Genomic DNA, 24,287 nt, shown 5'->3' with positions numbered 1-24,287 from the left:
TCAAATGGTCACAAGTGCTGTGTGACTTAACGTAACACATTAGGCAGTAAGAATTTCTATGGAACGAATCCTCAAAACAGACTAAACAATTCTTCATTAACTCTTTTTTAATCATTGAACGAGCAATGACAAACAATTTGCTTCATTTTCCCATTTTCCCTGTCTGTAATTTGCCCTATATTTTAAAGACCAGTCGTCTTGCTCCGGTTCGTCTGTGCAAATGGGCATTTTGGGTGACACATTGATGGAGTTAAGAGGTGGTGATGACCTTTGCATGAACTGCAGCTGCATCGGTAGAGGCATGTTGCCAAAAGAAAGACTATAAAAATCCAGTAAAGGTGAGGGAAATGGAGTAAAAGAAAAGGTTTTAATGAGTGACCATAAGTGTTTCGGATGTCTCAATTTCTTGCTGCCCAGTAAGAAACTCTCTGACAGGCACCTGACTTCATGCCTTTGGAAAATGTGGCTCTTCCCAGTGCGTCCCCAGCTGTCTGTTCAGGCTCACAAACCACACCTGAACACCTCATTTACAATGTCAAAATAAACTGGGGGTTTTGGGTGTGATTTTTGGGTTTATATACCAGCCAGTTAACACAAAAAATTGATAGTATTTTTGTGTGTCTTTTCAGGTTTTGCCAGAATTTACCTATAGCTCCGTGAGGATCTGTGACAGTCATCTAAAGTATACATCTTTTGTCAGAAAGACTTGCGTTCAGGACAGTGGAGGAGGCAAATGAAAGGTATGTTTGTGGGTTTTTTTCTTTTTCTTTTTGTGTTTGTGCTTGTACTCTAGGTCAGTTAACTGAAAGCTCCTAGAATACAGAGGAGCCAGATAAATTTGGGATAGCTGAAAAGGCATAGTCCAAGAATAAGGAAGGTGTCCAATAGGACTGGATAGCTGGATTCAGGCGTCAGAGATTTCCATATGTGAGGCCAAGCCCTATTTCCAAGTTAGCCTCAGCTGACTTTAGAAAGAAACTAAAACAAACAAGGTTTACTTGTAAATTCTTTTGAAAACTCTAGAAGTGCTGTGTCCTTCTTACCCGACTTGGCAGCTGGCACTAACCCAGGGCTGATACAGATGCAGTTCTGTAATGGCAAATGTACAACAGGGGGAAAACAGGGGGAACAGGCATTCTCCTACCAGGAGGGGCTGCTTTTGTTCAAACCACTGGCCTACACCAGTGCTGGTTTAGAGTGAACCTGAAGCCGTTTTTGTGGTCTGGAAAGATTTGTATCTTGTCTTTGTCTCGTTGCATAACGACTGTGAAGTGTTCTTTTATCAGTGTAGGGGTAGTAGGATCTGTATCTATGTGAATTTGAGTTAATTTCCCGATCTGCTGCAGGATGGTAAGTGACCTTTCCTAACTGAAGGAATTCTACTATGAAGGAACCAAGCTGGTGAATTCTTTAAGGGGCTAGAGTGTGACTCCTGCCCCTTGTGATATGAGAACATCTTCCTTTCTTTAAAGCCATTTTGCTCCAAAGTGAGGTATTTCCAAAGATACTAAAAATTTCAGAGAAAATGTCGATGTGATGTGCTGACAGAAACACAGCTGGTTTTCCTGAAAGTAACTGGCAATCTGGTCGCTTCAGACCTATTTTTTTGTGTACAAAATCTGCGGAACAACATTATGTGAAGTGTGTCCCTTAAGCATATCAGAAAACTGAAAAGATTTGTCAGCTGTATACTTTTTAACTACAAGAGATAATTGTCAATAGAAGAAAGTTATTTGAACTTTGTTGTTTAATTTTGGAAACCAAACTAATAGTAACAGATGTACAAGTGAAGGGACATGTATGTGGATTGCATATGGGGGCACAAGATCATTTTACACATGAAGGATATGGACCTGTGTTTAGATTTAAAACCTTCCTGATTCCCCTGGGTACCAACAAAGGGTGAAAACACCTGTTTGCTGCTAGTCATTTGGGGGCAGGAGTTACTAATGCAGTTGTATTCCATTCTTTAAGGCTTTAGACAATGGCAAATGTGCAAGTGTAAGTTGACATCAAGCTGGAGAGCTTTAGTGTGCTCAGCTGGATGCGTGGGTTAGTGTTTGCAGACGCCAGCCTTCATCTCTGATCACTTATGACCTCCAGGAATTGAATCTACATTGGTTCTGAATTTTTGGAACTGTTAATGGGTCAATTCAGACAGAGTTCTTTGTATTCATTCAAATTAATTGTGTTGGAAGACATCACATGCAGTGTGTATGAAGTTAATTGACAATGCTTTGTCATTACCTTATTACTACCTTTAATTTTTTCCAAGGTTAAATTTTTTGTTATCAAGCTATTATAGGAACCCTTTGCTCCAAAACCAAATCAGTCCCTCCGATGCTTCCTGAGCTGTTGTGGCTTGTACACATCTCCTTGTTTCTAGCAAAGACACAGATGGATTTTTTTTTAAATTATTATTATTTTTTTAATTTTCTCCCTATTGGGACCAAGAGGATGAATGATCCATTTGATTCCCAATACTCCTAAGTGTCCATTGAAGTCACAGACCTGCAGGAAGTGGTTTTGGTAACGAACTCTGCTTTCCCAGACAGTTCTGTGCTACCTGTTGGCAGAGGAATTAAGAGTCGAGCGCTGGAGAAAGCAATGCAGGTGCCAGAAACTCGTGGGCTGTAATTATGCTACAAAATGAGATTTTAGCAAGAGACACCATTTAGGATAGGAACAGGAGGCCCACAGCCGCAAAGAGAGAATCGAAGCCTTACTGTTTCAGCAGTTTTCTTTTGGGCTGTAGGGTTTTAAATCGACAGCTGAAGAGAGACAGAATGGAGGGTCTGATTTTTTTGTGGTGTTTTGAATTTACGTGGAATGGCACTGATGGGCTAATGGTGACCAGGAGTGGGTGCTTTGCTGCAGTTTGGCCCTTGGAAGAAAACTCATTTTTAATCTACAGTCACTCAACACAGTCAGAGGTAGTTCTAGCCAGACCAAGGGCAAGAGGGGCATTGCTCTAACCCCCCATACAGAATGCATTGTATACCATCGTTTATCCAAGAGTCCATCATCACACAAAAGGCTTTAGGCTCGGAGCCTGTAGCTCCAGCACCATCGCTCCTATGGCTTCAGTCACACAGCAGATAGCAAGGGTGGCTGGATGGCTTTGGAGGCTTTAATACTCAGGAAAAATGAGCTCACTTCTGCGTCTGTGCTCACTTTGTCGGGGTCAGGGGGAGAAGGAACAGCTGATAAACGAGTGACATTCTGGGCGAGCTGGAAGGACAGGGTGCAGGGCTGCTGCAGTGAGACAGGCCAGGGATGCGGGACACGTTTCACCTGCTGCAGAGAAAGACTCGCAGCTCAGCCTGGCTTTGCCCGCTGTGAATAGCTGGGTGGTAGAAACGGGAAATAAGCTAACTCCTTAGAAAGCAAGGCTGCAAGGAGTCAGAAATACAAAGTAATTTTGTTTTTTTTTTTAAGCTGTCCGCTCATTCTCTGGCTTTTCCACTGTTTTACAAGAGTATGTTAAGAAATGTACCAGAGCTGTGGAAATTCTGCAGCCGTTTCTCAGAAAACCATGAGAGAATTACTTTAACATACATTTCCATCTTCTGCTTTTTGCATTTTTCCCCTCTTGTATTTCTTTTTCTCTGACCTGGTACAAACTTTTGTGCGCTTGCAATTATCGTTGTTCAAAAGAAATTTAACTTCGGCGTTAGACTTTCCCCACAAAGCTGTATATGTGTCATTTCCAATTAAATTCCATTCTCCTTAGAATATTGTCACATGCAGCCCCGAAAGCGATTGTCCGTTTTGATGTTGCCTTAGGGAGCCTCAGCACTAGGCTGGCTGGGAAACTGTGTGAACAAGGTGCTGGTTCAACTCTCAGCCTCAGGTTGTTAGTGCACCTTGGTGCACTCAAGGTGATAAGGCAGATTTTTTTGGTTTTGGCATGCCAGAAAAGATAAATCATGGCAGGAACCCTCTGATGTCAAAGGGAATTTAGTGCTACCACTAACCTGTAGACAAAATGGGGTTTGTTGTTCGCGGGGTGCGTGTGTGTAGAGGACGAGCGTGTGGATAAGTGATATGAGCTCAGACCCAGGCATTGGCTTGCAGGCTACAACAGGTTAGCCACTTTATAAACAGGGCTTGGATATACACATATAGTAGTATTAGCATATAATAATCACTTCTCCCGTCATTAGACTTCTGAGGTGGCCCGTGCCATGAGGAGATATCGGACCAACGCCAGCCTTAAACTGTGTAAGCCCACGCCTCGTTAGCTCAGCCATCATCACCAGGCTGCGGCAGGCTGAGCCACATCCCCTCTTCTTCAGCCCCTTCTCGAGGCAGCTCGAGAGCGTCCCGGCGCCACCGGCACACAACCCCACGTTCAGCCACCAGGGCTCTTGCCCAGGAACATCTTGTCAGAACATCTGGTTCTTGGAAGAAAGTGCAGCTGGCACTGCCTTTCCTTCCCAGCGCTGAAGTAAAGGCGGCGGGTTTTATTATTATTGCCATTACCTCTGCTGGTGCTTTAGCTACATACACATGTGCAACCTGGGAAATTAAGACGAGGCAAATGACAATTTCAAGCGGTTATGTGTGCGCGTGTGCGTCGCAGAGCTTCTCTAAGCCAGCTGCTGGCGGTGAACTAAAATTAAGAAGTCATGACTTCCCCAGCAGCGGTACCCAGCGCTTTTTCAGGTAGACACCTGCGTGGTCGCTGAAGTTTGCTGGTGCTCAACAATGAGGCCACAGCTGCCAGCGCAGAAAAGTCAAAAAACGTACCATAGCTATTTATTTTTTTCTGGACAAACAATTTTATTTTAGGTAATGCGTCTATACACTGTACATTCAGTCACTGTGGTATATAAGCATAGCTATTTTCATACATAATCTCATAAAGTCCTTTATTTTACAATATTATCTGCTTCAAGGGGAAGGGATGTGGAAAAGGGGGTGGAAAAGGACTATCAAGGTACACAGCGAAATAGATAAATATGCCAAGCTTTTTTCTTATTTTTTTTTAAATCAGGCATTTATAAACAAGAAAGCATACATTACTTACATAAAAATAGTTCTAGAATAGTAGAGTAAGTCATAATATTGTCATTAGCAGCAGCATAGGAGAGACCAGGATAACAAAAATGTGCTGAAATGCTATTGGCTATTATAAATGTAAAGATTTATTTTTCTTCAATTGAAAAAATGTCATTTCTGTGAGTTCTTTTGATTTAAAAAACAAAACAACAACCAAACCAACACAAAACTTCTCTCTAAAACACATGGACTGATGAGAGTGCAGAATGGAAAGAAAATCAGCCTTTTGGTAATAAAATACTTTACAGTGAAAATAAGGACAAATAAAATGCAAATGATGGAGAAAGGTTAACCCACATTTAAAACTTGCAAAAAGATTTTGTTTTGTTTTTCCTAACAGACAGCAAAGTTTCTTCTCAGTTAAAAACACAACTCATAAAACAAGACAACTACCAGGTAAGAAAGAGTTTTGAAAAAGTAAACACCATATACACTTATAATACAACAGTGTAAAATGAAAAAAAGTATTTACATGTTGAATTTACTTTTAACTTTTTTTTTTACATTGGCTAGTTCTGTTTGAAAAGCAGAATATTATGTATACTAGTTAGCTGCTCCATAGATATGAATGTTATTGCTGTTGTTTTTTTTTTCCCTTCGTTAAGTCTTCTTTCAGTAATAGAAACAATGAGTAATTAAAGTGAATATACAAGTATTAAGTAATATATTTTTAAGTACAGGGAGAGTCAACAGCCTGTATGAAACACCTCTTCTCCCTTTTAACTTCTTAAAGGAAACTAAAGAGCAGATGAAATGAGAAGATGTGACTTTACAATCCCTACACTCACCGGTCGGAGTGCAAATGGAATGCAGCAGGGACTCAACAGTAAGTCAAAAGAAAAGCAGTTCCATCTGAACGGGCTACCAGGTGTGCTACCAACGTGCTGCAGACACAGAAATTACACACAGAACTCCCTTGCCTTAAACTCCTTCACAACCTTTTTTTTTTTTTTTTCTCTGAAGACTCCCACCATCTTGACAGCCTTCTTCGAAAATTAGTGTCTCTGTGGCCGTCTTCTGACAGTTTTAAAAGAAAGCACGTGCCTGGGAATTCTCAAGTAGAAGTGAATGATATATTTGGCAGAAATATTTTATTGTTAAGACAAAATGTATTTAGGGAAAACAAAATTATTGAAGAGGCTCCTATCCTGTAAACCTCCTGTTGATTAACTGCTGGTGTAGAATGGTTGTTCCCAGACTTTTTGCACCCGATTCAATCTTGCTGATTTAAAACCTTAATTTACATAAGCATTTTTACTAGTAAGTTTTCAGTCCCAGAGATCAAAATACTACTGAGTCTTAACCTCAAACATTGTGAGGTTCCTTTGTCAGACATTCCACTTTACAGAATTACCGTAATGCACGGCAGAAGAAACCACTGTTTCATAACAATAGCTGTAGCTTCATTTTGGAGAATTGTCTTGCAAATCTCACCCCATTTGCATGGGAAGCATGAGTGATGCTGGTTCTGTGACAAGACTATTTACTGTTCTATTTTTTCCCTTGGAAAAGAATGCGGATTTTGTGAATGTTGGAGGATAAAAGCATCGTAGGCACCGCAGAAATTGTGCCCGTGAATCGGTGTGCTTCCCTAGACACACAAGAAAGAAAAACTAAGTCACACGCTGCAGGTAAGTGGGCGGCTTTTCTGGGGGCAAAGATGGAGCGAGATGGACATGCTGGCATTTTTCGTTGAGTCCTAAGGGGGGAGACACAAAGAGCAGGGGGAGAAACCCAAAGAAACAAACTTGAAGCAGTAAGGCTTCAAAGAAGCTGACAGTGGGGGTGGGAATACATTTGTTCTTTGTGTAATTTCGTAACATGGCAGTAAAGCGTAGCATATGAGACTCTGAAATGCACAATGATCAACTAAAGCTAAAATGATTTAGTTTCCCTTGAAGAAATATGTGAATAATACAGATCTGGAAAACATAAGGCTGAGAACATTTTTATGCATACTGCATAACAACATAAACCCTTTACATAAGACAGTAATAATGCCCATTAATGAATATACGTATGGCAGAGATTTTAATTCCATGCATATGATTTAATAATCGCAGAAAAAAACATACAAAGAAGAAAAAAAAAAAACACATTAAAAAAAAAAAAAACAACTTGCTTAAGCATAATCAAAATTCCTTTTGCATTGCACTTTAGAAGAGGAGATCGGCACCCAGGCTCGGTCTCCAGCATCCCAAACACACAAGGGCAAACCCCTGTATAAACGGACAGGTTCGTGTAATTTACTTGGTATAACTGTTTCTTGCTCCCAACAGTTTTACAACGTCCCAGTAATTCTACTCCTTTCATATTTCTTCTTTTGTACCTAAAACATATATATGAACTTCTTTGTTAATGCTCACAGTTATTATAATGGTTATTATAATGGTTTCAAGCAAACAGCTCTTGTTTAAAAAAAAAATTCTCTCTAATGTACTGTAAGTAAATACTATAATTTTAGGATTGGAAGCCGCTTTCTGTCTACGGGGAAATAATTTTGAAGCTTACATAGCTTGCATTAATGTCCAAAAGCAAATAAAGATTACTGGAAATACATTTCTTCATTTAGAATAACTTCTGTGTATGATGATGCATAGGGTTGTCTTTTTTTCCTATTTTTTGTCCTTTTTATTCTTTAAGGTAAAAAAAAACATGTCAGCAGTGCCTATATAAGATGCTGAGAGGAAAAATGAGCTGGAAGGCACGTCTGCAGCCCCAGATCAAATTTTCGCTTTATGCTGATAAGCTTGAGCGTGTAAGAGGTGAGTGTTTGTGGGCAAAAAGAACCTTTCTCTTGTTCAGTAAAGCACCAACCTTATTTGTTATGCACTTCGGGAGCATCTCTACTGCTTCCCAACTTCTGTTAGAGACAAAGCCACGCAAAACAGGTTAAAAACTCAACCAGTAGCACACTGGTTTGCCGATTTCGTATTTGGTAGCATTCTAGACCTGCTGAATCCTCATTTTGCATGAAGGTAAATGATGCCGAGGTGTCACAGGGTGGCAAAGGGGGTTGCTGATTTTCACATCTGTTAGGCAGGGTAGGATATAGAATGCTCAACTTGTAAACTTTAGAAATATGGAATAAAATGCAGAGTAAGAATCTGACAAAGTGCAGTTTTAAATAAAATTAAAAAAAAATAAAAAAGGAAAAATAAACACCACCACTACCACAAGTAAGACAGAGTGATGGCATGCTGCATTTTTATTCCGGGGCTGCGGCTTGGATCCCAAAATTAAAGTAATTTCTCTTTTTAAAAACAAAAAAAAATTTTAAAAAGATGTAGGCTTATTCACAGCAGCAAAAATGTTGGTTTTCTTTTCTGTAGTATCCGATAGTGCAATGTTGCACTCTCCTTGGGCACAGAAATCCTGACTGACAGTTCATAATAAAAGCAGGTGAATACTGAATTTACGGTAAGATGGTGCAACAAAGATGAGTTTTCCAGAAAACTGAAAGCTCTGAAGTAAAGATTTCAGAATGACTTCAAAACGCATAGGTCTTCTGCTTTATTTCTCAACCGACTTAACAGATCATCCATTTCCTCCCTTTTTTCCTTCTTTTCCTAAAGCTGAAGTGCTCTTGGATGAAGTGTCTTTTGAACACATCAATTAATGAAGATGTCTTTAGAAAAGATGGCATGATTTGCAAACACTGTAGTCTGTAAGGCTGGGCTTGTAATTCTAAAGCATATATCTCTTCCAATCCCCCACCCCCCCTTTACAATCCTGCATCTTCCTTTCTTCTTGTGTTCAGGCCAGGAAATGAAGAGAACTCTTTCTAAGGAAAAAAATCAACTTTGAAAAGCACTCTGAAATTCTCATACAACCACGTGACGGGATTAAAAGTGTGATGGCTTCCTAGAAGGCTGGAAAACTGGTAATGAAATGGCATCATCACCAGAGGGCTTCTACGTTAAGAATCCCAAAGCCTATAACAAGTCATTAAAAATTGTGCATCGAAGGTTTTCTGGTTTTTTTGTTTTGCTTTTAAAGGTTCATTATAAAAATCTTGTTAATTTTTTAATACCAAGTCTGTGTAATGAATTATTTTAAATAGCTTATAAGAAAAGTTTGTTTTTAAATTCCAAAATGTTCCAACAGGCAGAAAGGCAGCATAAAAACACTGCCGTGCTTGCCGTGTACTCTGATTTTAGTTGGACGGTGCTGCTTGCTTGGAGTTTGCCAGTAGAAAATTTGCTGTGGACTTAAAAGTATTTTGTTTATAAACACTTTGTGTTTTATAGGCACAGTAAGATGTTGTGCTATATGGATTGGAAAAAAAAGAGGCGTAATTCAGTGCTTCTGTTATAGAGAGTAACATTTGCCTTCCAACTAATAAGAATCCATATTCATAGATCTGTGTGCCAAGACACAACTACTCACACATGCACTTACACACGTACCCCACACATCCTCCCTTACTGTGCATATAGGTCATTCTGTGTGTGTGTTAGACGACGTGGTGGTGGTGGTTTAGTTCTCGATGTTGCTCGTTGTGTTGTCACTGCTGGGTTGACTGCTTGATTTAGGCCACAGTTGTTCCTGAAGTTCCTTGACTACTTTTTCCAAGTGTTCTCGAGCCTCCCTTTCATGCATCAGGTCAGCTCGGAGCTGCTCCCTGTCAGCCTCTGCATGCTGAAGCTTAACCTGTAGGTCCTCAATCTAGAGAGAAGCATATTAAGAAACAGAATGAACCATTTTATTATTTTGGCTCCGTCGTGATTCTGCAGACTTCGACACAGGCTAGTACCTTAGCACAAAGTGAGAAGAATAAGAAAACCACGGACTTCCAGGCGTCAGACCGGCAAAGTCGAGGTGAGGAAGACATTCCCTTTCCCCTACTTTTTTCCATATGCTACTGTACAATTATGCAAGTGCACTGCAGGCACTGTTTAGCTTTGAAATTCTTAAATATTTCTGGTGGCTTAAGTTCCAGAAAGGAGGGTGAAAAACAGAGTAGTTAAGAGTGCCTTAGTGTGAAATGGAGCTCTGGTCGCTGTACTTCTTAAACCATTACTGCTGTTTCTGTAGGCAGCCAGCAATTCAGCAAAGGAAACGACAAGCTAAGGCTGCGCAGGCGATTTACTTTCAGCTCTGTTACAGTGGTTATTATTAATAGGAGGACCACAAAGACACGCAGTTGCCTAGGTGAAGGGCCTATGCCTCAGCTATACGTTAATGTCCAACAAAAGCAACTGTGGTATCTGCTTGTGCAAGAACCGTCCTGTCCTTTGTATTATATGCAAGGGACTGTCAGGAGGACAGGGAGGTAGCTGGCAGGGGGACTGTGAACATGGGTGTGAGAAAGTCTGGGATGCAGGGAGCCCTCTGAAAGAGCAGAAACTCTCTAAGCAACAGTGAAAATGACCAACGTTTCAGCTCATAAACAAAAAGCTGGACTTCAGAGGGCAGGAGTGGGTCCCACTGCGTCCTAACGTGTACTGACTTTGCACAGAAACGGACTTAACGAAACACACATTGCGGCCAGCCTCTGGAGAGATCGCCTGCTGAGATTGAATGGTCTTTTCCCAACTTACAGCAAGACACGCAGATGGCCTTGGCCTCCCCAAAGGCCCCAGTGCTCAATCTTCCTATTTTTTTTTGCTTACTGATAACAAAGGCAGAGAAAAGTCCCAGTATTCAAGGATGCGGAAACATTAGAAAAACTGCAGCGGTTTGAAATATGCAACTATAGGATTAGCAGTTTTCAAAGATTGCCATTTAAGAAAGGAAAGGAAAACTCGTATGTTTGGGGCTAAAATGAATGCTAACCCACCAGCCCACCCATATTTGCATCTCAGTATCAAGGTAAGAAAAAAGAAAGGCATAAAGCACACATAGGTTTCAAGCCTCTAATACTTTAAGCTTACACAAAGACACTTACACCCCTGAATTTGTTGTCTTATTTCCTCTCATGCTTGCCTGTTTCTCTTAGACTAAGCCTGCCTAGAGAACTGCGGTTTCGTCTGAAATAATAAGTGATGAATGCAACGTGACAAACTTCCTGTGTGCATTCCAAATTAAAGGTAAAAGGATGTGTAAAGCTTTATATGACCTAAGAACTTAAGTCATATTGACCGCTGGTAAAATGCAGACTTTGAAGTTACTTAAGGTATTTTTCTATTCAGGGCCATGCAGAAACCTCTGAGGTACTTGCTGAGTAAAGCAGCTGTCCCAGCCCCCGAGAAACCAGCTGCCATGCGGTCTGTTGCCCAAGCACAGCAGTACCGCGTCTGCGGCTTCACCCCTGTCCTCGTGCTGCTGCGCTGCACCCTGCTGCTACGACAGCAAGCCTAACTTAGGTACCACAGGACACCCCCGCTGATCCTGCGAATGTGCCATGAGTGTCTTTTCTAAAGACAAACTTGCAGAATATTCAGCTAATTGAATTCTTTTTGAGGTGATTTTGTATCAGGAAACCTTATTTATTGCCTCCCAAGGAAGAAACATATTAGGAGACTGAAACTCCACGTTGTCAAAAGCTTTCATGCATGTCAAAGGTGAGGGAGGGGACACCTGCAGATGTGCAGAGCTGTTGCGTATGGATGGCGTTTCCTTTTATCTGCACTTGCTGCTGCCTTGCTTTTTTGTGCCCGAGTGGAAGTGAACTGCTGGCAACGCCCAGAGCAGCAGCTCTCAATCTGGTTATGTTTAGTCTGGACACCTCTTATCAGTGAGACATCCTGTGATGCTAGAGAGGAAGCCCACATCATTTCCTGCTTCTGGTCTCCTGGTTAGACATGTCTCATAGTGGTATGAGTGGACCACTCCCCTTCCCGTTATTGAGAGCCTGGGGTTAGAAGAATGTCTGACTGCTCTTGCCCTTTCTTTTCCTCTGCCCCCCCACCCCTTAAAGTGACTGCCCCAAATATCTGCAGTTTGCACTTTAGGTGTGCCACCACCTTCATGGAGCAAGCGTGTTTAACGACATCTGTGACAAAAAAAGCGGCTACAGTAACCGTGGTCTAGAAGAGTTTCCTTCACGTTAACTCAGCTATGTTTTAACACACAAACTAATCCTGCAAGTGTATGACACCTGTGTGGTTGCATGGTAAGTGATAAGTCTCTGCCATGGGAGTTTAAATTTTGGCAAGTGTGCCCCATTTTTCCAAGACCACCTGTTGCCAACACTTGCTGCACCTTGCCTTTTATTCCTGCATTTCTCAGCCTGGCTTTTAGCTTGGGAAGCAGTGATGGAGACAGTGGTTTGGCAGAGGAATGTTTAGGTGGGAGCAGGTCAGCGCACAGCTACAGGGGAGGCAGCTGTGGCAAGGAAAGGCATTGAGCTTTAAGGAGAGGGGCTGTTTGGGAGTCCCCCTCCATGGAGGGGGGAGTTGAGGGGGTTAACAGTGGGTGTGGGACCATGCCCTTTCATAGGAAAGGCATTACTGGGCAGCTGGGATTGTTTTACTGGAGGAAGAGGAAGGCAGGGCATGCAATGGATTCCTCTTCAGGGCTGTTTCTCATGGAAATCCAGGAGGTTGCCATCCTGCTCTCAGCTCAGCACATTACACAGGATCATTTCAGGGGGCTTGGAACAGTGGGTGGCCTTGCATGCCGCATGCCATGTGCCCCGCCACACCAAGACGCAAAAGGTGGCTTAAGGGTGTGCAGCCTCAGCTCTTGGTTCACTTGGCTTTGGGTGGTTTAAAGAAACTTCAAAATCCTTTTTTACAAGAGAATCTGATGCAGAGAGGGTGGGGAGGGAATTTTAGGACGAAAGCTTAGAGCATACATGTTGCTTGTAACAACATGTTCCTGCATTCCTAGAGCTTTCCCTGAGATCAAACTGGAAGGCTTTTCTCAGGCTTGACAGTTTGGTGCTCTTAGGCTTTACAGCTGTAAACAGTGCTTCCCCCCCAGCACTGTGGTGTGCTTACGGACGGGCCTTGGCCCCTTCTCTAGTCCTGAAGAGGTCCTGGAGGTCCAGGCTGATCTTCAAGGGAAAACACTAGCAGAGAAAGTGGCTCTGCCCAATATTTACAGTTCTGAAATGGATCCCTATGCATTGGCGGTGCCAACAGAGTATTTGTGGAACTGAAATAATGTCTAGCGTTTGTCTTCTCTGTAAATAGTGATTTTCAGCTGACAAATGTGCAGAGTTCTTGGCAGAACTGTGGGACTGACGGGGCGGTGGGAGCGCAGGCAGGTTGGTAACACCTTGCGTTAGGGCTGGGGTGGCCAACTGGCATCACAGGGCAGGGGCGCTACACAGACAGGAGCTGGACTTGGATCAAATTCGACAAAACAAGGCCCCTGGCACTGGAAGGCGGACAGACACCTGACCTAACCCCGAGCACTGAGCACCACAGCGGCAGGAAGCTTTGCTTCCCTGACAGCTTTCAGTGTTTGGGTCTTACCTGGGCTGAGTACTTGGCCCGGAGCCTGCCTGCTTCACAGCCCTTGTCGCACACCCGGATCTGCCTGGCTTGTTCCAGTTCCCTCTTCAGTCGTATCCGAGACTCATTGGCTTCCTTCATTTTCTTCTCATTCTCAGCTCTCAGACGTTCGATCTCTTTCCTTAAGTTGCGCTTCGCCTCTGTTGCTTCTCTCAGTTTCTCCTTCTTAGCCACTCTTAGGAACTCCAGCTCCTAGGATACAGAAGCAGTTAACTTGTGAGAACTGGGGAGCAGAGACTAGATTACACCAAGGAAACAGAACCGTAAAGGAAGTGATCCAGCTGGAATTCCCACCTTCTGCTGGTTATGACCAAGAAGGCTCACATCTAAACCTCATCCTGAACTTTGTACAAGCTCTTCTCCTTTAAATCAACATGTACGCTCAAGATACCCTGAATTCTTGGATAATAAAAAGCTATATGCTACAGCCGCGTTTTGCTTTGTCAAGCAAAATAGCTGTGACCATCTGTGACTGAATAAAGATGAACTGCAGTTGGAGAGAGCTACTAGCAATGTGCTCCGCACTAGCTCAAAGTTTTAAACCAACCAACTGCAATGCCTGCACCATAACGGAAGACGCTGCATATACACCATGTTATGATAAATGCCATTTGCAAATGCCCTTTGTGTACAGCAAAGCCGAACAAGGAACTTTACTGCTCGCTGAAGAAATCAGTAAGGGGTTCCATTTTATCAAGCCTCCCCCAAAAAAACACTTAAGGCAAGTACGACAAAAGACAAATTGTGTATCTTCTTTCTAACTCTAGGCAATTTTGTTTTGCTACAGGTAACTGGTGTGTCGCATCTAAGTCTCTTGGCAACCAGCCAACAGACTGCTCTGTCACAGTGTCTGGAAAACTCCAGGCTAAAACCTTAAGCTAAATCGAAGGCGTGCTTCGCTCTGGGAATGGCCACTCTCATTGTCCACGTTCTTAATAGGAGCCACTACCTTGAGATCTCATAGCCCAGAGAGAGCCGTTGGCTGATGTGATAACGACAAGGAACCTAAAGGTACAAAGGAAGAATCTCCTAAGTTGTTAAAAAGCTGTTGTTAGAAAGACATGTTCCCCATAAGCACAAAACTGTGGCTCACTGAAGGTCTGTCTCCTAAATGGTTAAATGAGAAACTAAAGTTGGACTTTTCACCCCCCCCAGAAGCAGCACTTCCTCTGTCAGCGTCAAACCCTCACAGCAAAGAGTTTCTGTTAATAACACTGCAACCGGGTCATGGGAAATGCGCTCTCTTGACAATCTCACTTCCCAGCCAGGCCATTGTTAGCTCAGCCTTGCCTCTGGGCGCCTGCACACATGCACCTTCTCTGTGTGTGGAACTGGAAACCCGCAGCTGCCCCAGTGGAAAAATGACGGCCAGGTACCCTGTTCCCTCTCTCTCTGCCACGTTGCTTGATGGAATGCCTCCACACTCCATTCTGCTTCAACTACTTCATGTGATTCCTGCTTTATGTTAAGTACGCACTGCGTATTTAGTGTAGGTATTTAAAAATTAACTTTGAATATGTACAGCTTGTAAATATTGTAAATACATAAAACAAGACACACATTTACTGAAACACAAAGGAAAGAAATGATTTGCCAAAGGTGCCAGTTGCAAAGACAGCTCTCGGCCTTCCTTCTCCGGGCCCTGGACCTGCAGCTAGTGTGGAACGAGCCACCTCCACCCGAGAGGTACGCGGCACAGAGAGTGCCTCGCTATACTGCACCTCCTGCAGCCATTTGAGCTGGCAAACTTTTCTTAAAACTCTAATTGCCATGCTATTTATGCACTTGATACAATCTCTCTCTCACCTCCTCCTGCCTGGTAGTAGGAGTCAACTACTGGGGCTTTGGGTGTTTTTTTAAACCGAGCGGTCATACTGGACACAAATCACACCTGTGAGCTCTGTCCTTTCCCCAAAGAAACAAAATGCCTTGTGCCAGCTAACACGACTGTATACCTGCTTTCGAGCAACAGCACAAGTCCTGCTTTTCCATCTCCCACGCTGGATGAACCAAGGCCTTTCTTTTACAGTCAGCACCCCAGCTGCAGCTAACGGATTGCACTTCTAGCTCCACATACAATATTCAGAGGACATGCAAATCTTCTACATCGGCTCTAGCTTTCATTTCTACATACTACTTTTGTTCACCCGCTGTTCTGTCCAGCCACTGCGGTCTGCAGAGAAGTACTGGCCGTTAGCAGCCTTTGTCTGACCGCTCTGTCTTTGGTACGACCACTGTATCAAGCCCTTCCAGAAACAAGGAGCTTCTCCACTGAAGGAAGCAAGAACGATTCAGTGACGCATGGCTAACGGAGTGCCTAACAAAGCCCTGGGGTTCAGCTCTTCACCAGAGCTTCTGCAAGTGCCTCTGCGTCCCAGGAATGCCCTCCCTCAGCTAGGCAACGGCAGGATTTCCACAGGTCTTTTAAAACTACAGAGAAAGCCTCCTAAGGGACAGACGAGTTTCTAGTTCAGCGAAATGAAAACAAAAAGTCTGTGCTGGACTTTTTCAGATTTTTTTCGGTATTGAAGAGATGTTGATTTCGGTAACCATGGATTTATACCCCAAGGCAAAAACAGGTGGCGAGCTTAAAAATGTCAGAACGGTTCCTGTACACTTTGGTTTCCCGGCTGAATTTACAAACAGTACCCCAGTCAAGGCTGTTACTATTTGGGAAAGATGAGGCAATTCTTTTTTACATGAGACTACCTAATGGTTTCTACCTGGAAAAGTATTTGCAGACAGCGGTAGGAGAAAGCGGTTTTGCAACATTACCTGGTGTAGACTGCGTTTGGCTTGCAAGGCAGCATTTAGCTTCTCTTCCTGCTTCACTCTCATTTTAACAACTTCATGGAGGAATTTTTCTTTGGCTTCTTTTGTATCTAGGCCACTGTCCAGGGCCTGCCTTAGGTGCTCCAGCTCAGCTTCCAACCCACTGCTGTGAGAGTCAGAATGTGGTGCAACCTCATATGAACTGTTGACTGTGACTGGGGCTTGCATCCCAGGTGAGCTCATGTCCTTTGCAGAGCTGGATGAAGTAAAGGATGGGGACGAGAGCGAGGACAAGGAGGAGGTGACTGAAAAATAGAAACATCAAAGATTAATAAAATAGTGTCTAAAACTAATGTAGCTCAAAATATAGAGGCCCTTTTGTACAGAGGAGATAATACTCAATGAAAAAAAAACCAAACCAGAAGAAAGAAAATACTTGTTTTATACTTTGATACTTGAAATATAATGAAAATGCAAACCTGACGGACTGAAGGGACCAACTTACTATTTGCTTGAATTGGGACTTTGGAATTTATGTCACAAACAGTGTTCTCTCTGTGAGTGTGAAGAAACAGATTTCTTCAGGGAAACCTACGTGATCCTGCTCTTTTCAGTGGGTAAAATTTCTTCTTTTTGCATGACCTGCCTGCACCGAGTAAGGACTGAACACACTGAGGGCAGCGGCAGAATTACCTAAGTGACATTAATAAGGTGATGCCAGTGTCCTCATCTCTCACGAGCAGCCCAAGACCACAATACTGTTGAAGAGCATCCTGGCTCCTGATCTCTGCCTTTGGAATTCAGCTCTGCAGATGCGGCACTGAAACTGCATGGCCATATTCTTTGTCTGACACAAAATTCCACGCTTGCACACACGTGTGCTCTGGAAGTTGCGCAGGCTATTTGTGTGCATCCCACAAAGGCTTTTATGGAAGGCTCTTGATAAGATAGCAAACCACCAGTTTTTATGTGACCACCACCTACATTTTGTCTTCTGCACAATGCTTACCTACGTCAATACAAAAATCCAGGTTAGTCGGCACCTGCAGTTCAGGTGCTGCTTTTTTGCTGATGCATGTTCCTCTCCCAGGAAAACACCCCCCCCAGCTTATGGGCCATTCTTCATTTTTTTTGGTATTTTGACATCGCATTGAGGTATTAGACTTCCAGAATTACACTTAAACACAACCCCAGTCAAACAGCTAACTCCAGCGGATTGCTGAGGAAAATCCAGCACAAATAAAACAAAATAAAAGCAGATAAAACTGTCGCTTACATTCTTCCCTGGTTTCTACTTCAATTTCTGCTTCTGATTCCTTATCCTCTTCAGTGGCAGTAACAGTGGCTGTGACAGCGGCTGCTGCCTCTGGGATTGCTGTGTTCTCTGCAGCAAGTTTTCTTTTCCGTGGCTGGACAGTGCTGCTCAGTGGCTCGCTGCTCCGTGATACTACTGTGGCACAGGGTGGGTTGCTCACAATTTTCTGTTGGGCTGGAGGTGCAAGTGCCACATTGGGGGCCACAGCATTCTCAAAGCTTTTGTAGGAGTAAAAACTGTTTTGGAGAGGGGGAAGCAAAAGGAAGGAGAAAACAGTCATATTCCTGGCTTTACAATGCTTCCCAATCCATGTGTTACACTGAAACTGCGAGACACTTACTGGAATGACAGGGAAGTTCCATTGATTTACACCAGCTAAGAACCTGCCTATGTATTTGCTTACTGTTTAGCACTCATTTAAACACGGGGATGATTTATACAGCTAATCTCCACCCAGTTCAGAAGGGATCATGTTCCAAGTGCCAGATATTCTACGAGCACCAAAGAGATGAGATCTTCCAGAGTCTAAAAACTATAAAGATCTTCACGCATTACTATTTTACCTAACTGCACACTTTTACTTCTGTCTATCCACAAATGTTTTGTAAACTTGGAAACGGCACTGCCTTAAGAAAGGCCACAGAATGCAAAAACCAGATTCTTGTGTATCTTTAATTTTTTGACACAGCATGCATCTGGGTGCACAGATGGAAAACCAGTTAAAAAACCCAACAAACTATGTTCAAGGACAGTAATACTGTAATGTCAAATACATAAAATTTTGCAAAAAACACAGCAAAGACTGTCTTTGCAACTTCCATCCAGCATCTACTACATGATGTTTCTTCAGTTATGTAGTAAAATTTCTCCTGAACCTGTTCAAGGTGGGTTTTTTCCCCCCAAAAAGACTTCAATTGGCCACATTTCTCACAGGGATAGCAAGGACATGCTCTTCCACCAGTATAGGCCTTCTCTCCCTACCTCATTTAACAGCCTGTTTAAAAGCAAGGATATGCTGGGAGGTTTCTTTTCCTTCCTTTTTTTTTTTTCTAACATCAATCCCCCCAGCTTCTAAGAAACTTGTTCATTAAGGCAGCAAAATATGTTCTCCATAACACTCCCTAAAAACACCTGGCCACGTTAGTCAAACCTTCCAAAGGAATCATTACCCTTAGGCAGAAACCTGGCAAAAAGGTTTTTCAGACCAAACAGTTCCAGTCTGGCGGAGGAACGTCTAATTGCCCTAACACTTTCTGAGCTGTGACACCAGCAGTCCCACCTCTTACGGGTGGAGACTCATTCTCGTACCAGTTTAATTATGTTGCTATCCAAGCACAGAACCTGGCCTAAAGCATCAGCATTCTGATGGGTGTTAGAAGCTGAGGAGCCTTCCACAGGCTCTCCTGCCCCATGTGCGCTGCCGTTACCTGCCAGGACCACGGGCATCGGGAGGCTCCAGGGTAGCCTGCGCTGTCCAACCAGCCCTTCATCTTCCTGTGCTACTGGCAACAGGAGGGAGCACCCAGCTGTGCTGGCCACACTGACCCGCCAGTGTGACGGAGCTGCTGCAGTTACCAGTGCCAGTTGCCTGGAAATAGCCGGCCAGTCCCTGAGCACCTGCCCTGGGAGAGTAACTCAGTCTTCCTTTAAACAGTGAAGCTCGAGAACTTCTTATGACTCTACCCCAAAATGATCATAGGTTCACAGAAGCAGCCTTCATTTCAGACTTTCATGGCACATTTCACCTAAGAAAACCTATTTAATGATTCAATATTTAATTTTATCAATACTTTTTTTTTATTTCTCTTGTGCAAGTCAAAGCATCGTAGCTGCAAATGCTTTTTGGTCTAGTACTAGTGGACCGACTGAGTTACAAAGCCATCAGTTGACAGTGCAAGACGACAAACATAAAGCAAATAAAGCAACACCCGCTGTCAAACGAACCTCCGCAGCTGCTGACCCCACTCCCCCTTCAGCTTGTGCCCCCTTACCTGTCTCGGATCAATGCGGGAAGATGGGTTGAGAGCTCTTTCTCATTTGCCGATACAGCAGGGGACCAGGGCCGGAAAGCTGAGAGACGCTGACGGGGATGGACACAGCCAATACTCTGGGAAGGAGGGGAAAGAAAAACAAGTAAATACAAACAATCTTTTAAACGATAAATCAAAATGGAGTGCATCAGAGTGGTGATGCTTTTCAGTATGCATTCTGTGATCTCTGAAACCACCACCCCCGGCTAGGACCTACCTACTTAGTAGATTCCACTAGAAGAGGGGGACTGCACTAATGCAAAACCTCCCATGTTTTTTCTCTGCCAACAGGTTATATGTAGTTTGCAGAGACTGCAAAAGGCTCTCAAGTCTTGCAAATTCTTGTACCTCAAAGGCACGAAGGAATTGCTTATTTCATTGTCACAATGAAAGCCAGTGAACACTGGGAGACAGCAAGGAAACTGGGAGGACTGTATAGCTCAATGGTTACTAGCAGGAGGACTGAAATGTTATTGATGTAGAAAACCCGGGCAAGTTCTTTTTCTCATTCTGTTTTCAGTAGAGCCATGCTACATGCTAATTTGATCTCTCTTTTGGTTACAAAATATTCAGCAATCACCTTATTAGATGAACTGGATAAGGACCGTAACCAACTGGACTGTTTTTCTTTCTCAGTAGAAGCTGGAGATTGGGAAGCAGAGTCATCTATTTTGGGCTTTTTGGAAGCAGGAGGATCTGAAGGGACCTGAAACAAAGACAGGCAGAAAAAATCAAAGACAGAATTACTCATTTTGCAATCAACTTAAAAACAGGTTATAAGGCAAAAGCAAATTCTGTATTTAAAAGAAAGAAACACTGGGATTTTTTTCTGATTTCTAAAACGTAAGGACAAACAAAGGAGTGAAAACAAGGGACAGACACAAACTGTGACATGATGTGGCTTCATTCCTTCATTTCAAATACTCCAGTAAAATGTAGATGGTGCAGGAGCGATAGGCAGTAACGTAAGTGAGACATTCACACCATGTTGCAGAGAACTATTGGTCTTTTATTATTTTTGTATGCAGAAAGGTAAGGTTTAATGTGGTTGCTGAACTGGAAAGATTATTTTAAACGAGAACAGAACAGACTTTGTTATTCTGTTTGCAGTGGTTGTTATGCCGATGACTTCACTACCCCACAGCTGCAGTGGATTCTGGGGGTGCTGCCAAGAGCTGCTTTGCCTTTTCCACAAGTGGCTCAGCTTGGCCCATAAATCATCCTCAAGCATAAGAAAGCCCTTTGGCAAGCAAAACCCCTTTCCTTCAACACTGTGAAGGAATAAAATTCCTATAGTCCCAGCGTGGCTTGCAAAAAAATTGGTAACTACTGGTTTAACTGGTGCACTGGGGATACCAGCTTGAAGCCTTGCCAGTACAAACACATCTATCAGCAGGGAGGGAGAAGGTTCTGGACCTTATGCTGCCTCACGACCAGAAATAATAAGAGAAACATACCACCTCAATTTCTATTCCTTTTTCTTTGTTCTCTTTCTTTTTGCCGTTCCAAACTCTCTACCTTTCCACATTCACCTTCAGCCCAGTTCTAAGGAAGGTGGCAGAACCATGCTGCAAGGGCTAGTAATCGCTCCTATTTGCATTAAATGTTTTCATCCTTACACCTCCACTGTGATTTTTGTGGGCAAACAAGTATTTATACAGGTGCGTCTGTAAAACACAGGCATGGCAACATTCTGAGAGCCAGAAACGCTTCAAAACCAGGTCTACTTGCCAGTGGAAGAAAGGATCCTATTTGCCAATGTCTTGTGTTCTGCAGATCAGTCCCCTTCAAGGCATCTTGAATTGGGAACTTGGAAACCGCCCCTCCAGATGGCTACTCAACCCTGAAAAGGGTGATCTAAAGGACTTCACGTGAGGAGTACACGGGGAACTGAAAAGCACTCCTCCAGACTCCCAGCTGACTTCCAGGCAAACCCAACAGCCCTGTAACTAGAGCAATGCCATCCCCTTTGCACACCTTAATTAGCAGGAAATTATGACCTCATGTCCATGAGCAGTCTACTACTTTCATGGCAGCAGGGCAGCCGTGTGGAACCGTGGCTCAAGCCGGTGACTAGCTGGTGCCAGTTCATCTGGCAGCACACACCACTCTTGCCGCTTCCACAGCCCAGTGTGCATAGTAACATAATCAAACCAAGTCTGGAGGTTTTAGCAAAACATTCCCTGGCACTCCGGAGCTTGGGGCAGCTTTCCATATGTAGCAGATGAGGGAGAATGACAGGGGTGTGTATATGTGTAACCCCAAGTACAAAATTAGCCCGTGCCAGTGCCAAATGCCAGCTTCAATGGATTTGCAGCAGATTCTTTCAGCACAGCTTCAGGCTTCCCTGGGGTTGACTCTCGCAGTGGCTGTGGCATGGTCCCTCCCACCTAACGCAACTAAGGAAAGGCATTTCTAACTGCTTTTTGTAGAAAACGCAGGACAATGCATTGGAAAAGATTTGTTTTTGCTTTCAGAGATGCTGTCTGTGCAGAATTAGTGACAGCATTAGAAAGGCATTTGGCAAGTGACTACTGATCCCAACCCTATCCACTGGGGATGGTGAGCTGTGTGGGGAGGGGAACTTGGGGTGGAGGGTGGGGAGGAAGGGGGGCTTGGAATGGAAAAGGCAACAGGTGGCAAGACTCAGCATGGAAACCCGTTCCTCCCCCCGACCATCCGCGCTCTGCTGTCTGCAGAACATTCTGTTCAGGCAGGCGTGGAGACGGCCACCTCGGCCAGTACGGCACCCCTCCGGTACCCTCCACCGCACCGCTCGCAGCCCAGCGGCATCACGGTCCCGATAAGCAACTTTGGGAAAAGGAGAGCAAGTGTCAGGTTTTAGAAAGGTTTGAGGGGAGATATTTCAACAGAATGATCTCATTTGCATTTTTAAAGCAATCCTGTCTCATCTCCAGCTTTCCCCACTGTCCCTCGTCTTTCCCCTTTAAATCAAGGCTGACACCAACCATCAGGAGGGCTCGGAGCACACAGCAGTTCAGCAGACCTGGGACATGATGCTTAACCTTTTGCTGCCAGCAGCCAGTACTGATCTGAAATCATGAGCTGCTGCTAGAAACAAAAGCACTGAACAAGGTGTGTGCATGGAGGAGAAACAGGCTTGCCTTCCCCACAGGGGTGGGAATGGGGTGCAAAAAAGGGGAGAGAAAAGCAGGTGCTAAGTGGGGTGCACAAATTTTTCTGACTTCAGGTCACCTTTGGCTAGACTCACAAAAGGGCTGCTGCTGGCCTAAGTTCTGAGCTGCTGTGATGACCCCCGCCAGTTTCCGTTCCATCCACCACCCCATTTCGTTTACCCGGATATCTGCTGGCTGAGGCGGGGATTGCCTCTCAGTGGAGGCTTTAAGAAACCCACCCTGTGTTTAGGTTCCATCTCAACAATGTAAAAATGTAATAGTTCTGGTAGTTTCCCAGCTGGTCTATGAAGTACTAGGCACTACATGTTGCTATTAGGCAAGAAACGGGGGGTCATCTCCAAGACTCATGAAACGGAAGGTTTCTGACTACAACCTGTAGTCATTTGATTAAATTTTTGCTCTTCTATATGTCTCTCTGCTTGGACATCCCACTGAAAGCACTCTGGTCCCCCTCCGCAGAAATACTGCGGCTGTGTCGCAAACTCATCAAAAATGCCACCTATAAACACCCAGAGCAGGTCAGGGACGTGCTGTGTGGCACAACTCTTATTCTGCGCAGCCATCCGACCCTGAAGAGGCAGAAACAACTTTGCTCACAACTATAGGAAGCTACTTAGATGCGCAACAAGACTAGATACTGAACACAAAATCTTCTCTTCGTATGACTCACCAATTACATCCCACTCTCGGACAGATTCCAGGCAACAATATACCCCACTCTGACACTTCCAACCCAGCCACAGCAGCCAGCAAACCTAGGTATTGGCTCAAATATGGCTGATTTTATTTCATTTTCTCTCTTTGCCAAATAATGAAACATACAAAGTTGCAAAAGAAATACTGAAAATCTGATGTAACTTTTTTGCCACCTTCAGAAATGACTTACAAAAAACTTGAACTCAAACCCTAGAAGACGGAAATAAACATTTCCTTATTTGCTATTCGGTTTTTCTTCTGTTGTAGGCAACTTAATAATTTGTTGTCAAATGGGCTTTGCGCTGGGCAAAGTGATTTCTTAACATACATTTGCTCCAGTCCACAGATGTAAGAAACTTCACGATACAAAGTGGGCCCAGAAATGCTACGTGAAACATTTACTTCAGCTTTTGGGCTGCTGTTTTCTGAAGCAACTGATTTTTGAGGAAAAACAGATACAAAAAGATTTATAAAGTTACTAAAAAAAGATTTCAAAAGTACATTCCAAAGGGAAATTTGGGCACGTGAACTGTCACGTCAGCCATTTTAAGGCAAACTGAAATGAAGCGGCCCAATTTGGCCGCTCGCCAACCAGGGCCACATTTGACATGTCACATCTAATTTTCTACTTCAGTTAAGTTTTACAGTAACAAACCATGAGACCAGTAAAAAGAATTTTTGACCCTCTCCTCCTCAAAAAGGCATGCCTTCTCCAGCACTTCGTGCTACGAACACAAGCAGCAGACCAGGCAGTACCAGGTCAGCACGACACCCGAATGTTACTTCTCATTGCAACACAAAATGGAAAATGAGCGCAGAAAATATTCTTAAGATTTGGGAGTGCTCA

The 24,287-nt window shown here is 43.6% G+C and overlaps 1 protein-coding gene and 1 long non-coding RNA gene across 4 annotated transcripts in view; one reads left to right on the top strand and one right to left on the bottom strand.

Moving 5' to 3' along the window:
* Positions 1–13,424, top strand: part of LOC121085144 — a 186,618-nt gene extending 173,194 nt beyond the window's left edge. The window contains exons 10-14 of one of the 3 annotated variants that reach the window (XR_005826959.1): positions 630–740; positions 5,405–8,947; positions 9,737–9,885; positions 11,006–11,096; positions 11,199–13,424. This is a non-coding gene — a long non-coding RNA (uncharacterized LOC121085144). Of the gene's footprint in view, positions 1–629; positions 741–5,404; positions 8,948–9,736; positions 9,886–11,005; positions 11,097–11,198 lie in introns of those variants that run through there. The other 2 variants (XR_005826960.1, XR_005826961.1) reach the window with 2 other exon arrangements.
* SKI (SKI proto-oncogene) overlaps positions 8,202–24,287 on the bottom strand; it is a 117,298-nt gene continuing 101,212 nt past the window's right edge. The window contains exons 3-8 of the mRNA XM_040587467.1: positions 20,167–20,292; positions 19,548–19,663; positions 17,518–17,792; positions 16,245–16,546; positions 13,431–13,661; positions 8,202–9,732 (exon numbers count right to left, since the gene is read on the bottom strand). Coding sequence (XP_040443401.1) covers positions 9,544–9,732; positions 13,431–13,661; positions 16,245–16,546; positions 17,518–17,792; positions 19,548–19,663; positions 20,167–20,292 — 1,239 coding nt within the window. The 3' untranslated portion in view covers positions 8,202–9,543. The remainder of the gene's footprint in view (positions 9,733–13,430; positions 13,662–16,244; positions 16,547–17,517; positions 17,793–19,547; positions 19,664–20,166; positions 20,293–24,287) is intronic.

This window comes from Falco naumanni, chromosome 3 (genome assembly GCF_017639655.2).
Source record: "Falco naumanni isolate bFalNau1 chromosome 3, bFalNau1.pat, whole genome shotgun sequence".
NCBI lineage: Eukaryota > Metazoa > Chordata > Aves > Falconiformes > Falconidae > Falco > Falco naumanni.
Note: the sequence above shows the minus strand (reverse complement) of the source record. Positions and strands in the feature narration are given on the sequence as shown.